Source organism: Gossypium hirsutum, chromosome D08 (genome assembly GCF_007990345.1).
Source record: "Gossypium hirsutum isolate 1008001.06 chromosome D08, Gossypium_hirsutum_v2.1, whole genome shotgun sequence".
Lineage (NCBI taxonomy): Eukaryota > Viridiplantae > Streptophyta > Magnoliopsida > Malvales > Malvaceae > Gossypium > Gossypium hirsutum.
Window position 1 is genome coordinate 67,441,774 of NC_053444.1, and position 16,526 is coordinate 67,458,299.

At 30.0% G+C, this 16,526-nt stretch overlaps 1 protein-coding gene across 1 annotated transcript; it reads right to left on the reverse strand.

The window, feature by feature from the left end:
- Positions 1–2,870: 2,870 nt before the first annotated feature.
- On the reverse strand, positions 2,871–11,443 carry LOC107928392 (E3 ubiquitin-protein ligase RGLG4). The gene is made up of 11 exons (XM_016859609.2): positions 11,113–11,443; positions 7,472–7,556; positions 6,784–6,924; positions 6,264–6,377; positions 5,375–5,472; positions 5,186–5,265; positions 4,742–4,847; positions 4,499–4,626; positions 3,644–3,770; positions 3,494–3,550; positions 2,871–3,195 (listed from the first exon to the last, which is right to left on the reverse strand). The coding sequence occupies exons 1-11, from the start codon at positions 11,317–11,319 to the stop codon at positions 3,112–3,114; spliced, it is 1,227 nt and encodes a 408-aa protein (XP_016715098.2). The 5' UTR covers positions 11,320–11,443; the 3' UTR covers positions 2,871–3,111.
- Between the last annotated feature and the right edge of the window lie 5,083 nt (positions 11,444–16,526).

Sequence of the window (16,526 nt, forward strand, 5' to 3'; positions counted from 1 at the left end):
TTTAAGATTTATCCCATTGTTAATGTCATATAGAATAATTGTTAAAACCATAATAAATTTAAGGGATAAAGTAACATTTAGTGTTCTTACTTGATAACTTTTCTCAATTTGATCCTTGAACTTTTTTGGGGTCCGCATTAGTCTTAGAGTTTGACAACTTTCTGCAATTTGGTGCGTTAACCTGATCATTAAGATGAAATTGTCATCACATAAATTTTAAAAATTTTTATATAAAATTTAAAAATGCAAAAATAAAGAAATTTTAAATTTTGTTTAGAATTTTCAAGTGATGGCGTAGCATCATATCAAGTGTCACATCATTTCACTTTAATGGAATCCAAATTTAGGGATCAAATTAAGAAAATTGTCAAATTTCAAGATTAATGAGGATACAAAAAAGTTCAAGGACCAAGGTAGAAAAAGCTACCAAATTCAGGGACTAAATACTTCTTTATCTCCAAAATTTATGTAAAACTTAATCTATCAATATTCATCATGTCATATTATCAAAAATAATAAAAGAATGATAAGGTAACATTTAACCCCTAAATTTGATAACTTTTTCCAATTTGATCATTAAATTTTTCCTGGTCAACGTCAATTCCGAAACTTGACAATTTTTTCATTTTGATCCTTAACTTAAATTCCATTAACATATAATGACGTGATACAAGTTTTAATATCTACACTTATTAAGTCCCTACTTGATTAGATAACTACAACCTATTTAATTATATCATCTTACCAAATCACTTTTAATAACATATTGTTATTTGAATGGATTTTAATAACATATAATTATATATGACATCCATTAATCTAACAAATTTAATTTAATATTTTTTTAATAATCATATAAATCTTATTGCTTATTTTTTTTTCTTAATTTCTTAGTAAATGCCCCTTTGTTGTACCCTCATAAAATAGTTGGTTTTACTCTTAATGTTAATTAAAATATTGTTAAATGATTTAGTTATTTGTTAACCAAAGTATTAATATTGAAAGTGCAATCTCTTTAAATTAGAATTTAGTAGTCAATGCCGATAAAATAATTTGCATTGTTTTTGACAAAAAGTTGAACAATTTTCTTCAAAATAATTATGTTTGTGAACTCCTAAAAAAAATAAAATATGGATGGAGATCCTAAAAAACTGCTTTTTCCATCAAGCCCAAGAAGCATGGAAGGATCCATACCATTTTTCTCATTCCCATACCTAAATCTAATTTTTATAGGATTTTTTTTTATTCATTTGTTCCCTCCAACACAAGTTTTTCTGAAATCTAAGTTGTGTCCAATTATAACAGCTAAAAAAATGTTTTTCCTATGGTGATGTCTAGAGGTGTTTATTGTAAGGTGGGGTTTCAATTCGATTTGAGTCGAGTTGGTGGTGTTTAGTTCGTTTTATCGTTTAAAAATAAAAAAAATGTATATTTGTTGACTGTTAGATTAATATGTAGAAAAAATGAATAAGAGTTAGAGAAAAAAGAGTTTTCGGGTGAAAGAGTTTAGAGGTTAAAAAGAAGAAATGTATGCGAGAGAGTATGAGTTGTTTGTATGAATCGTTTTATAGTAGGTGATAGGCTTAGTTACGTGCCTTGAAGCTATTGACAAAAAAGTCTGATTTGATTCTCCTAGCAATGACAGTGATGCTACGCCCTAGGATGAGACGTCTTAGAACAACTGGTAATCAATGACTCTGAACAGACTGAGCTCCCACATGGATCTCACATAAACTTAGCAAAGATGTATGGTATAAGAGGTTTGCAAGTTAATTCAAGGTTCTCCAGTCAACATGCTAAATATGTATGGTTCATTGGAATGTTAGCTCCATTGGCAGACACATGCTAAATATGCTATGAGGTCTGTCATGTGAAGTACAACAATATTATAATTAAATTGTAAAACCCATTTGAATGAACTGGATCGGGTCAAAACAAACTTAAACTCAAACTCAAACCTATAATTATTTTTAGAGTCGAACTTAGATTTAACTCGATCCATGAATACATGTTTTGTTGAAAAATATTATATGCTATTTCGTTATTGGATAATTACATGTGTTAACCCAACAATGACCTTGGCTTGGGCTAAGCCTAGACTTTTTTTTTTAGATTTTTGAGTTTGTTTGGTCAGATAGAAAATACCGATAGAAAATAAATAGGCACTCAAAACAAGTATATGTTCGAGCATCATTGACCAATTCCTTATCAATTTCGATTCATTATTAATATGAACAATAATTCAACAGATTTGATTGACTAGAGTATAACCAAAAAAAAAATCTATTGGAAATATATCGAATAAACGAATTTCTATTTTCTACACGAGCGATATTTAAATAGAATTCAAAAAAAAGAAAATGGATGCAATAACACATAAAAAACAGAAAAAGGTTTAATTTTGATTGCTTGCTATTCCTAGTTAGAAAGATTATGACAGATATATTTTTGACAAATTTTAAAATTGTACATGAATTTTGATTTAATATGCAATTTAATACATAAATTTTGATTTAGTGCAATTATACACATGAAATTTTGATTGTGATTCAAATGTATACATGAAACTTTAATTTTAATTCAACCATACATATATAAAGAAATAAATACATTAATTTATTTTTATATTAAGTAAATATAATTATTTACATATACAATATATATAATGATGTTATGCCGATCATTGTATTAGTAATTTGTGAGAATTGGATCAAATCAAAATTTCATGTATAAAATTACTTAAAATCAAAGTTCATATGTAAAATTACATATTAAACCAAAATTCATATATGATTTTGAAATTTATCCCTAGATTCAAAGCAGATGGAAATAGTAATAGACAAATGAGAAAAGCAAAAGGGAATAAGGGATTATTCAAACCTAGTCTTTTTCTTCACATTTTAATTTGTACAATTTAATAGGTTTAAATTACCTTAGCACTAAGTTACATTTGGTACATAGAGCGAGGGAATACATGAAAGTCTTTCTCACAGATCACTTACTAAGATTACTAGTGAAACTCGAATCGGAATCATGATATTGAGAGTTATGTTAAACACATAAAAAAATTTCCCTTCACAGAATATGTACAAAAAGTCGTAAATAAGGAAATCAAGCAAACAACCTCAGACGATTGGTAATCCTTTGACGGCATATCGGACAGTTTGACACCCTTGACCCACATTCTCTACAAGTCTACAACGATAACAATAATATTATTGTTTATCATTTTTGAGGTTAAATTATAATTTAATCATTTATTTATAATTTTATAAAATATAAAGGACCAATAAATTAACTTTTTTTCATTTTAGGAGGGACCTGCCACCTGCCCTGGCCCTTGCCAGGCTCCAATCAACTTAATACTCGCGTATATTTGGATTGATTACATAAGTGATTTAATTGACAAATCAATCCACTTATGATAATAATTAAACCATGCAAAACATACGTTAAAGGAAATAATGGGAACAAAAATAAAAATGTAACTCACCATATGTCCACAACCAAAGGCCAAGTCCTTAGCACTCGTAAGGCAAATTGGGCATGCCTACATTTATGTTTGCCAACAATGAAGAACAATATTTTACACCACACAAATATCAAATCAGTAATCTTTTAATGAGCAATATTTGGAAAATACCTGGGTTCGATCATCTAATGCGGGCGATGATGAGACGGTGGTCGGTGCAGGCTCCGACCGAGCAGCAGCACGGTACGGAGCTGGTGGAGGACGTGGAACCACTTTCTTTGCTTTCCCAGTTCGGTGTCTAATTTATTTAAATGCAATTAAATAATAAGTAATCATAAGTTAAAGAATTTATCGATGATAAAATCGCATGAAAATCCAAATAATCATTCTCAATCAATAATAAATGAACATTTTAACGAAAGTAATTAATAGTGTTATTAAATTGGGTCTATTACTAACATTATAAAATTGAGCGAATCAAATATTGCCAAATTAAAGTAGGGGATTAGCCAATGAGGCTTTGGCATTGTTTGTAAATGATGAGATCCTAGAACCTTGAGCTTCCCGGTTCTAAAATTTCACAATCAGGGACGAAGGTATTGAGGGGCCAAATAAAATTTTAAAAGTTTAGGATAAAAAATAAACAAATGGTTTAAAAGGGGTTTAAATTGAATACTTTGTAACTAAAAGGAACTAAAGTTAATATTATACCACTTAGCTAATGGGGTCAAGACCACTATCTACCACCTCTGCCTATGCCCTGCCCACAATGTGAAAATTACCCATGGTTTTTTTTTTTTTTTTTTATTACGAAGGCATCATTCACGTGTGTTAATGTTTCTTTTACGATTCATAAAAGTTCAATTTTTTCAAAGTTTATAATTAACTCTTGTAATAATGTAATCTTCAGGGTTCAAACCTGAATTTAAAAAAAAAAAGTATAATGTGTTTTATCACCGCATGCATCACTTATTTGTATTACAAATCATACAATAAGGAAAAGAGCTTAGCATATATATAACTCACCCAAGAATACCAAGTTCCATCACTGCCTTGTATTGGAAAGGGATCTCCATGAGAGCAGCAAGTGCAAAAGCAGCTTCTTTTTCATCTGGACTTGTGTTTTTCGACATTATCTCTGTGAAGTTAACGAACTGTATATGTATATGTATATGTATATGTATATGTACAAGACACAAACCAACTAGTTTAGATTTCCATTATTTCATGCATGTCCTCAAGTTTCTGCCGCTAACACACCACAAATACCTGAAAATTGTCGAAGTCACGTGCAGGGATCTTATCATCAAATTTCTTCATATCTTCCCAAGGTCCATCGCCAACCCCAACCAGTACAATCGACAGTGGGTGTGAGCTGAATAAAACATGTCCTAAAGTCAGCTCAGTATATGATAATTTTGTTTGAAAGCAATCAAAAATAAAAACACAAATATATGCGGGAGCAACTACAAAGTGTAATATCAAATTATTACATTATAAACGGATTAAGAACTGAAATAATTTAGAACCAAACAATTCCAGCACAATCAGATTAAGAAACAAAACAATTCAAACTAGAATTGATAAATTGAACTGAAATTTATACATAACAGCAACACATGATGATGGGGCTCAAGGATGTACACATATAATTGCACACCGCGGATATAATAGAGAAACTCGAAATACCAATAAATCGAATAAGTCGTATACCTTGCATTAACAATGGAATTGATTGTCTTCTCTTCTTGTGGACTCAATTCATTGTTACTTGTATTAACACTTCGTGTGACCTTCATAATCAAACACCAAAAAGAAAAACATATTCTAAGACACGTCAATTGAAAGCAAAAATTGTTACCACAAAGGAGAAAAAAAATGGCAGGTATTGGGATATAGGACCTGGCCATCTGCAATGATAACCAGCACATGGAATTGGCCACCACTGCTTTCCACTATGTCAATGGCAGCATCAATTACAGGTGCATATGATGTTGGCCCTACAAGCATGGGACAAATATAACATAAAATGCTCAAAGGCTTTAGCTTTCACACAAATATTAACCATTCATGGTATAATGAAAAAACAAGTCTAATCATCCAATTAAGAAGTTAGTCACTTTAATTTGTCATAATTTACTAAGATGTTAGTTCAATTGGGTAATACTGTTAAGTCCTATTGTTGAATTACTGATTTGGAAATCTCCAGTTTGACAGTTTATATGCAAGAAATCAACAAAAATAAAAAGTTCAACAATTTACATGGAGCATATTAGCAAACATTAGCAGTTACTTACAAATGGACTAACATTTTAGTCTTTCAAAGTACAAGGATCAAATTCTAATGAACTAAAGTTGAGAGACTAACATCTCAGTTTTTGTATAAGGATAGAATTCATAATTAGACCCAAAAAAAGAAATATTATAGGTCAAATTATGATTTTAATCTCTTTACTATGTTCAAATTTGAGATATACATCGGATTTACGTCGGCATTTTAATTAGAATAGTTAATGTTTGGATTAACTAAGAAATTATAAAGTTAGAGAATTAAATTATGTCAATTTAAAGTACATGGATGCTAATTGGGTCTTAATTCAGTTGGCATCATTATTGTTGCAAGAACTTAAAAGACTCGAGTTTAAACACATTTAAATGTATGATATTCTCCACTTTAAGAATTAGGAGCGTAATTTAGGCACTAAATCCAAATTTGAATATAATAGAAACATCAAAACTAAAATTTAACCAGGTGTTATATTAGTGATGAACAACTTGTAGAGATGGCTACCAGATAATCTCAAGTTTGGGACTATCTTCTTGTAACAATCCAAAACTTCTTCAAAACCATGGCAAGATGAGTGATCACTGTGAAAGCTAAACACTTCATCATCATGAGTAGTTGCTGTGACAAGGATTGCAACAAAAAGAAAAAGTTGACAAATCAAATTAAGAAATAAAAAGGCAAAGGTTGAAATTAAGAAAAGGGTTAATGTAATTTTTGGCCCTCGAATTTAGCAGCTAGGTCCACTTTGGTACCTATACATTTTTTGGTTTATTTTGGCACCTGAACTTAACTATTAGATCTATTTTGATCCTAAACTTGGAAAGCTGGATGATGTGGCATGATCTCAAACTGCCACATCATCAACTTTTTTACAAAATTCAAGTCCAAAAATCAAAGTGGACCTAGCTGCCAAATTTATATATCAAAATGAACTCAATTACCAAGTTTAAGGGCCAAAAATTATATTAACCCTTAAAAAATTGATAAACTTTTGTGTCGTGGGCACAAGTATACGTGACATTACCATCACCAAAACCTAAGCACGGTATCAAATTGTCGTCATCGAATGGAGCTAGAGTTTTCCCAATTATGGAGATGGCTTTCTCATATGGATTTGGTGCAGCACCAATTGCATGTAGGCTCCGGTTATTGAATGATACTTGGCCTTGAATAAAATAAATAAATAAATGAACCTAACAAGAGAGGGACCTATTTGAAAAAAAGTACACAAATAAGAACCCTTTGCTAGTAAATATCTATCTTCAAATTCACTGGGATTGTTAATTGAATTGGCGGAAAATTCATCAGTCAAATTCTGGTTTTGGTCCTTTTACCATGTTCAAATTTGGGATCACTTTACTTTTATATTGTTGAAATTATTAATTTTCATATGGGCCAAAAATCCAAATTTTCCATTTAACAAAAGGCTACAAAGGTTTGAATTAAATGTTTTAATTTCTTGTATGGCCTAAATAGCAATTCTTCCATTTAGCCAAAGCAGGACAAACAAGGACCGAAACTACCCAACTTTAGCATTTTAACTAAAATAGATAACTATTTGAGGTAGTTAGTGCCATCATAAAAGAAAATAGAAGAACCAAACTATTACAAATTAAAGCACATGGACTGAATGTTAAATTTGAATGTTATAAAGGGACCAAAATTCATCTTTATGTCGGTTGGTTAGGTGGTGTAGATATATATATATGTACCTGTCCATTCATTGCTTTTGGTGAAATCGATGCCGATTATGAGATTAGATGATTCAAGACCAGAACCTCTTAATGCTGCTGTAACCTGAAAAAAACAAGTATTTACCTTATTCATGTTGGAGTGTTTGAGAGTAAGTGGTAGATTTTTATATGGGCAGTATTTTTTGGGTGCAGTGCACTAGTGTGGTGTAGTTTGTTTTTAACATATGTGTTTTAGGGTGGGTTTAAATAGTTGGTGAGGTGTGGTGCGTTTAGTTTACTTTTTGTCTCACGGTACAGTATCTAATTTCACCGTCACCGCTATTTTTACACTAACTGCAAATAAATGCACCGCCCATCCAAACCCACCCTAATATGATATGGGGAAGCCAAAACATATATTTCCATATCATTCAAGCTTTAAAAGAGAATTAATTTAGTAATATTGTTGTGATCAAAATGATCTTCTCAAGCTGGCAACACCTTCACCAAATCTCATCTTTGTTGAAGCTACGGTTTAAGATATATCATTAAGAAGATTTGAGTTGGGTTCACATCTGATTGGTTTGATTGATTCAACAAGAAGATATAATTTTTTTATTATTTTTAAATAATTGATTTCATAAGATATAAGCAGATTTGAAGTTTACTTAGTGAGATTGGATTTAGAGGTGTAGTCAAAGGGTCAGGGGTTTTGGTCCCTTGCAAATTGGACATATTGTTTTTTAACCTCCCCCTAAAATTAAAAAATTCAATTTAGAGCTTTTAACATTTGATTAAATGGATTTATTTTAATTTTAGCTTTTTAAATAATTAATAATTTAATTTAAATTTTTTATCTCATCCCAGCCCCCAATTTAAAAATAAATTAAAAAAGTATTCATTTTTAAAATAAATTTTAAAAAGTACTAATTTGAAAAAAAAGTTGTGATTTATGTTGAAATGTGCAACGATTTACATAATTCAATATTTGAAAAACAACTGGGACCACTTAAGAGATGCCATGATGAACCCCGTGGCTTATAAGGGTGAAGTAAGATATTTTATTTATAAAAATATAAATTTTTGAAGGTTAAAATTAGAAAGGATTAAATTAAGTTATTAATTTTTTAGAGGGAATAAAAAAGTTCCTATTCAAGTCAGAATTAAAGGGTTTAAGTAGATAATTTAATATTTAAGAGGGGCTTAGGGGAAATTTTTTAGTTTAACCAATGGGGGTCAAAGCCCTTATCTGCTCCTGTCAACTATGCCCTAGATTGTACTACGGATCATATATTACATACAATATTTTAATTTTAATTATTAGTTCCTATATTTTATAAATGTTGTGAATTTAGTTTCTATATTTTAATTTGATCATTTTTAGTCTCTATATTTTTAAATTTTAAAATTTCAGTCCTCACCAAACAATAACGGTTAAATTTATTAAGTTAAATTCTATTATCAAATGTCTAATGTCGTGTTAGCTCGTTATTCCTGCCAATCTTAAAAATTCAAAATTCAAAAAAAAAAGGACTTAGAATGACCCAATTGTCGAATACATACTAAATCTTAAAATTAAAAAATGTATAAACAAAATTGATCAATTCAAAAAATACAGAAACTAAAATCGATCAAATTAAAGTACAAGAACTGAATTTACAATTTTTAGAAAGTATAGGGACCTTTAATTTTCAATTTGATTCAGTTTGATTTAAATTCAAATTAAAGATGAAATTTTTTTATTTAAATTTAATTCTACAAATATATAAAATTAGATATAAATTAATAAATTAATATTATAAAATATATTAGCATTAAAAAAGGACTGTCTAACCTATTCATACAGATAATAATATATTAGTATCTAACTTTCTTAAAAGCCATAAAAAGAAAACGTGTTTCACTGGGCGAGAAAACGCGTTTTAATCCACTAACAGATCCATGTGAATAACATAATGAATATATATGTGGGGAGGAGTGCTAGCAATTAAATAATTTTATTTTATTTTATTAAAATTTTATACCATTCAACCATCGTATTTCATTCTCTATTCATGTAGATTATATAAGTCAAGTTTGGCGTAAATTTAAATTTTTTAATTATCCGTTTTATGTAAAAAAGAAGAAGAAGAAATTCAACGGTTAAATTAACACCTATGTAAGTGATTTAAATAAATATATATATTATAAGGGCTAGTATTTGGTACGCCCAATGCATAAGCAAGTCTTAAAAAATTGTCATGTACACTAAATATTTTCATTATAAAAGATTTAGTTTTATATTTTAATTTTATTATTTTTAGTTTTTATATTTTATAAATTTTGAATTTTAGTTATTAAATTTATGAGTTAAAATTTTTTTGTGAGTAACGAGTTTAATAAATTTAGAATTTAATAATAATAAAAATGGTCATTTTTAATTGTAATTTGGTGATCTCTTACTTGGGTACTTCTTTCAAGTAAATATATATTTAATTTTTGATTTTTAAGATTTTTTTTTGGTGGTGTTAGACCATTGAAGAGTGAAGATAGATTAACCCTAAAAATAGTTTATTTCTATTTAATCTAACTTTTATTTTATATTTCATTATTATTTTAATTTTTCGTAATTAGAAAGTTATAGCTTTTTATGTGATGGTGGGTACCAAACTTGTAAATGGGGGCAAACATTCATTAATGACTTTTAAAAAGAAAAAACATGTTGATGTCAGTCGCTTTAGCATTGTTTATTTTTTTTTATTCACATCAGATTTGGACAATTTTTTTTCTTATCTTTTGATTAAAAAAATCTAATTTCAAGAAAAAAAAAAGTATTTGTCGAGAGAAATGGATTTTTGAAAATTGACAGATATTTTCAACACATTAGGATATTTATAAATGGTTTTATTTTTAGTTTAGTCACTAAAGTTTACATATTTTGTTAAAATAATTTTAATTGTATTTTTAAACTTTTTTTTAATTATCAATCTGTGTGTGTGTTTTTTTTTTAAATTTGCTTTTTCTAACAAATTTAATCAAAGTACCCATTAACAAACGTACCATAAACGTATAAAAGATTGAATTTATTTATTGAATAAATTTTTAAAAAAAAATAGTAAAGATTGATAGCGAGAAGAGATTAAAAATTACAATGAGAGTAATTTTAAATTTATGAATAAGCCTTTGACCATCCATTCAAAGAAATCCGTTGAGATTTTGGCGAAAACCACACCCATTTTGTGAAGCTTTGATGAGTTTTGGTGAATGCGCGAGACAGACCTTAAAAATAAAAACAAGTGATTGGGAATTGGGATATTTGTGGTTGGTTTAATTCTTAAATTTTATCACTCGCCTTTCATTGACAACCATAAAAAGTTCCCATGAAATTAAATTCATCAAAAGTAAATGTTCAAATTTTCTTAATGGATGAGACACTAAATTAGATTTAATTTTCCCTCAACGCTTATTTAAAAATCTAATTCTACTCAACTTCAAATTTCAGTGGGAAGGGATGTTATAAAAATTAGGAAATATTTTACGCAGTTTACCCTAAAAATAAAGATATAGTTGACTATAACAATGGCAACAGAAAAACAGACGACTTGCCCTAATCTTGAACTCTTCTTCTTCTTCTTTTTGCAGCAAAAATATATGTTTCTTTTATTAAGAAAAAGAACCCAGAAAAAAGAAGAAGAAAGAACCTGGTGAAGGGTTGAGAAGTTATCATCAATAAACCCATATTTAGCCTTCGCAGATAGCTTTGAAACACTGTTGCTTGAATTCCCAATCGACATGGTTGTTGAGTGATTGCTTGAATTTGTTCCTTTTGATGCTTTATCTATTGATCTACTCGCACTTGCCTGCTGCTGCTGATTTTTCAGTTTCTGGATACAATTAAAATTACCCATCTGGTCATCTTCACTTTTTCTTTAAGTTGAGTTCGAATCAAGAAAGAAAAGAAGAACACACGTGTAGATGAGAATCTTGCCAAGCAAAACTATATGTATATATATATATATGGAAGACAGGTTTACCTCAGTTTTATTTTTAAAAATATTTGTTTTTTCTCTCTGACCCAATAGCAGCCTTTAGGGCTTGGGAGTTGGGAGGGAGATATTTGTAATTTTTGTAAAATTCGAATTCTAATTTGAATTTGTAGATTTGTTTTGAAATTTAAATTTTAAAATCGAATCTGAATTAATTTATTGAATATATATTATTGTTAATACAAGAGTACGAGTATGTGGATTCGAGTAAACTGAAATATGTTATACTCTTATTTATGGATTAGAGAGAGATTACGGATAATTTTAGCCTCTAAACATGGTGTTAAAAAACGCGTTAAAAATCAGATTTAATTAGTTTAGAATAAATTTATTATTTCTATCTCATAATAACAGGCAACAATGTGTGTTAATATTTTCTTATTTTGGATCAATGATTGTTTTGGGCTAAAATGATTTGGTCGGATTTCATAAGTTAAACTTTGGACCATATTTAAATTTGGGTTTTGGTTGTTAAACTTGGATTGCATTAATATTGGGCTCATTTGATTCCTTTAGCCCATTTTTAATTTTTATTTTTTAAGCATACTAAATATATAAACATGTTTTATTTATTTTTAAATAAAAATTAGAGAATTTGCAAATAAAAGTCCCTGATTTTACAAAATTTTCTAATTGATCCCTAACTTTCAAATTAAAATTACAAAAAAACCCTCTTTACAAGTTTTACAATTTGATCCTAATTTATCTACAGCTCCACCGACGGCCTAATAGTGGGCTGCCACGCACCCTGGCAGTCACAAAAGCACCCAATAAACCAAAAACCAAAAAAAAAAAAAAATTCCAATGATGTTTGAACCTGCAAAATTAACAGAAAAAATCAAATAGGTGAAAGAAGTGTGAATTTCTTCTACAGCCATTTGGATTAATTTCAAATCTTAAACTTAATATTGTTAATGAAGTTTTAGTAGAATATCACTCGATCCAAACAAAATTATCTTTTTATTATAAAACGGATAAAAATATCTATAATTATACTAAAAAAAGGGAAAAAACCAAGAAATGAAAATAAATATATAAAAAAGAAACAAAGAAAGTGGCAAGCAAGAGTGCAAACTCATCTTAGATTTGGTAAGGCTTGGTTACGGTGTTTAAGGTAGTCAATACCATATTATATATGTTACAATGGAGATTTTGATGTTAATACCCCAATATTAAACGATGTTAGACATAGTTCAGATATAGATTACATGCCATAAGGTCACCGATATATTGATTTATCAGTTATCGTTGTCGGGCAATTTGGGATGGCTGAATAAACAGTTCAGACAATTACTAAAACCATCTTTGCCGGGCAATCCGGGATGGTTGAATAAATAGTTTGGACAATTACTAAAACAATCGTTGCCAGTCAACTCAAAATAACAAAATAAAATAATCATAATTTCTTAGGGATGTGGACTTATTCGATATATATATTCGAGTATCTGTTCTAATATCTATCGTTGGGTAGTAAAGACCAAAATGAATAAACATGGGGAATTAATATTGAAGTGTGCAATTAAAAAGGAAAAAGGAATAATGATATGATTAGTTAAAGTACTAAATATTAATGTAATTGATACTTGTTATATACGCATATATTTACTTTGGTTAATTTTTAATGAAATGAATTTGAATTATAATAGCACCACTGAGTATTCAATACTCAGGGTACGATTTTTGTTTATTTTTATGCACAAATCTCATACGAGGTTTTTCGCAGGTTTGAAGTGTCAAAGTATCCATTACTAACAACTCAGTTCAAGAATCATTTGGTTATCTTTTTTGTATGCATATATGTGTTTAAGTTGGAATTGCATATACCTAGGTTGTTTTGGTCATGTTGGTTAAATGGCCATTTTAGTATATTGATATTTGGCCTATGAAGTTTTATAAGATAAACTTTAATCTTTAATTAATAGATAACCATGCTAGTTTATACAAGTTTGATTATGAGAAATAGATAGTCAAACGTTGATGCATTGGTGATTATGATTTGACAATGTTTGATTGTGTTTGATGGTGTTACTTTAATGTATAAGAAAATAGAACGTCGGTAATGACAATATATCGCAAAGAAAAGAGAAATAAAAATAAAGAACACACAGATTTTTTTACGTGGAAACCCTTTTGGAGAAAAAAACCACGGACAGAGGAAAAGAAAATTTACTATGTCGAATTCGAATAATTACAAGAAGAGTTTCAACTACATCTATTTATAGGTTGAAAAAACCTAATTCTAATCAAAGTCAAATATATTATGTTAATAAATGCTAAATACATTATACTCATAAATACTAAATCTTTTAGAAAAAAGATATATTTTGTTTAACTTGACTTACAAGCAATCTCTTAGAATTTGGGTCACACAACTCTAACAATCTCCATCTTGACACGAATTCTCAACGAACGAGTTTTTCACCACTTCCATAAAACCCATTAAGGGTTTAACTTCAACAATGAACACCAACCAAGTCTAAGCAATGCTCAAACTTGGTTATAGGAACTAACTTAGTCATCATATCTGTAGGATTTTCATGAGTACTAATTTTGCTCACAACAATATCACCACAAGCAATAATATCACGAACAAAATGATACCAAACATCAATGTGTTTTGTTCTCTCATGAAACATTTGATCTTTTGTAAGGAAGATGACACTCTGACTGTCACAAAATGCTGTACTGATTTGAAGGTCTTCATTGAGTTCACTAAAGAGTCCCTTCAACCAAATAGCTTCTTTACAAGCCTCAATAATCGTCATGTACTCAGCTTCAGTGATAGACAAAGCGACTGTAGTTTGCAAAGTGGCTTTCCAACTGATTGCACAACTTCCGATTGTAAAGACATAACCTGTGAGAGATCTTCTTCTATCAAGGTCTCCAGCAAAATCAGCATCAACATACCTAATGACTCAATCTCTAGTTCTTCCAAACTGTAAGTAAACATCAGTAGTACCTTGTAAGTATCTTAAAATCCACTGAACTGCTTTCTAATTTTCTTTATCGGGATTCGTCATATATCTGCTAACTACACTGACTACATATGATAAATTTGGATGTGAACAAACCATAGCATACATGAGAAATCCCACTGCACTAGAGTATGAAACATGTGACATGTACTCAATCTCATCATCTGATTGTGGAGAAAAAGCTGATGAAAGTCTGAAATGGGCTGCTAAAGGAGTACTAACAGGCTTAGCACTTTATATATTAAACCTGTAAAGAACTTTCTCAATGTACCCCTTCTAACTTAGGTACAATTTACTTGTTTTTCTATTTCTGAAAATCTCCATACTAAGTATCTTCTTTGCTAGTCCCAAATCTTTATCTCAAATTCTTCACTTAGTTGGGTTTGACCTTTCTTATCTTTCATTTATATTTTGCTGCTATCAATATGTCATCAACATAAAGGAGTAAATACACAAAAGAACCATCACTATTTTTCTTAAAGTAAACACAATTGTCAAAATTACTTCTTTTGAAATCATGAGAAGTCATAAAGGAATCAAACCTCTTATACTACTGTCTTGGTGACTGTTTCAAACCGTAAAGGGACTTTTTTAGCAAGCAAACATAGTTCTCTTTTTCTAAAATTGTAAAACCCTCTGATTGTTGCATGTAAATATCTTCATCAAGTTCTCAATACAAAAAATGCAGTTTTTACATCTAACTGCTCAAGCTCCAAATCATGCATGGCCACAATACTAAAAAAGCTCGAATCGAACTATACTTCACAATTGGGGAGAACACATCTGTGAAGTCCACTCCTAGAATTTGACTGTAACACTTTGCAACAAGCCTTGCTTTATATCTAGGTTCTTCAACTCCTAGAGTCTCTTCTTTCTTTTTAAACACCCACTTACAATAAACAACCTTTTTACCTTTAGGAAGTTTTACAAGATCCCATGTTTTGTTTTTGTGGAGTGATTTCATCTCCTCTTGTATAGCAAACATCCACTTTTCTAAGTCTCCACAGCTAACCGTCTCAGAATAATTAGATGGCTCTTGGTTTGCATCTATATCTTCAGCCACATTTAAAGCATAAGCAACTAGATTAGCCTCGGCATACTTCTTTGGAGGTTTAATTTCTCTTCTAGTTCTATTTTTGGTGATGGGGTATTGTGGTAAAGAAATAACTCTATTCTGAATTTTTGTACTGGCTTGAGGAGTCGACTCTGTAGTAGATTCTGGATTAACCTGATGCTCCACCTGCTTTTGATTTTCTTTATTGAAAGAGTCTTTAAGAGATAAGTTAGGTAGCATAGCAATTTCATCAAAAATAATACCTCTGCTAATCACAACTTTTCTATTTTCAGGACACCATAACTTATACTCTTTTACACCAGCTTTGTAACCAAGAAAAAAACATTTAATGGATCTCAGTTCCAATTTTCCATTATTAACATGAGCATACGCAGGACACCCAAAGATCTTTAAATCATAATAGTCAGCAGGATTACCAGACCATACCTCTTGTGGAGTCTTTTTCTCAATGGCGACGAATGGAGATTGGTTGATAAAAAAACATGCAGTAGAGGCAGCTTCAGCCCAAAACGACTTTGGTAAGTTGGCATTTGACAACATACATCGAACCTTCTCCATGATCGTTCTATTAATTCGTTCTACAACGTCGTTTTGCTGTGGAGTATGACGAACTGTCAAGTGTCTCATGATCTTTTCTGACTTGCATAGTTTATTAGACTCATTAGAACAGAACTCTAAGCTATTTTCTATGCGGAGGTATTTTATTTGTTTTCCCGTCTATTTTTCAATCATAGTTTTCCAAGACTTAAATGCGGAAAACACATCACTTTTCTGCTTCAAGAAGAACGCCCAAACTTTTTTAGAAAAATCATCAATAAAAATTAGCATATAATTAGCTCCATCTCTCGAAGGTACTCTGGATGGCCCCCACAGATCAGAATATATACTCCAATGTTTCCTTTCTTGTTATGGATTCCTCTAGTGAATCGAACTCTCTTTTGCTTCTCAAAAATGCAATGTTCACAGAACTTTAGTTTGTAAATTTCTTACCCATCAAGAAGTCCTCTTTTGATCAATTC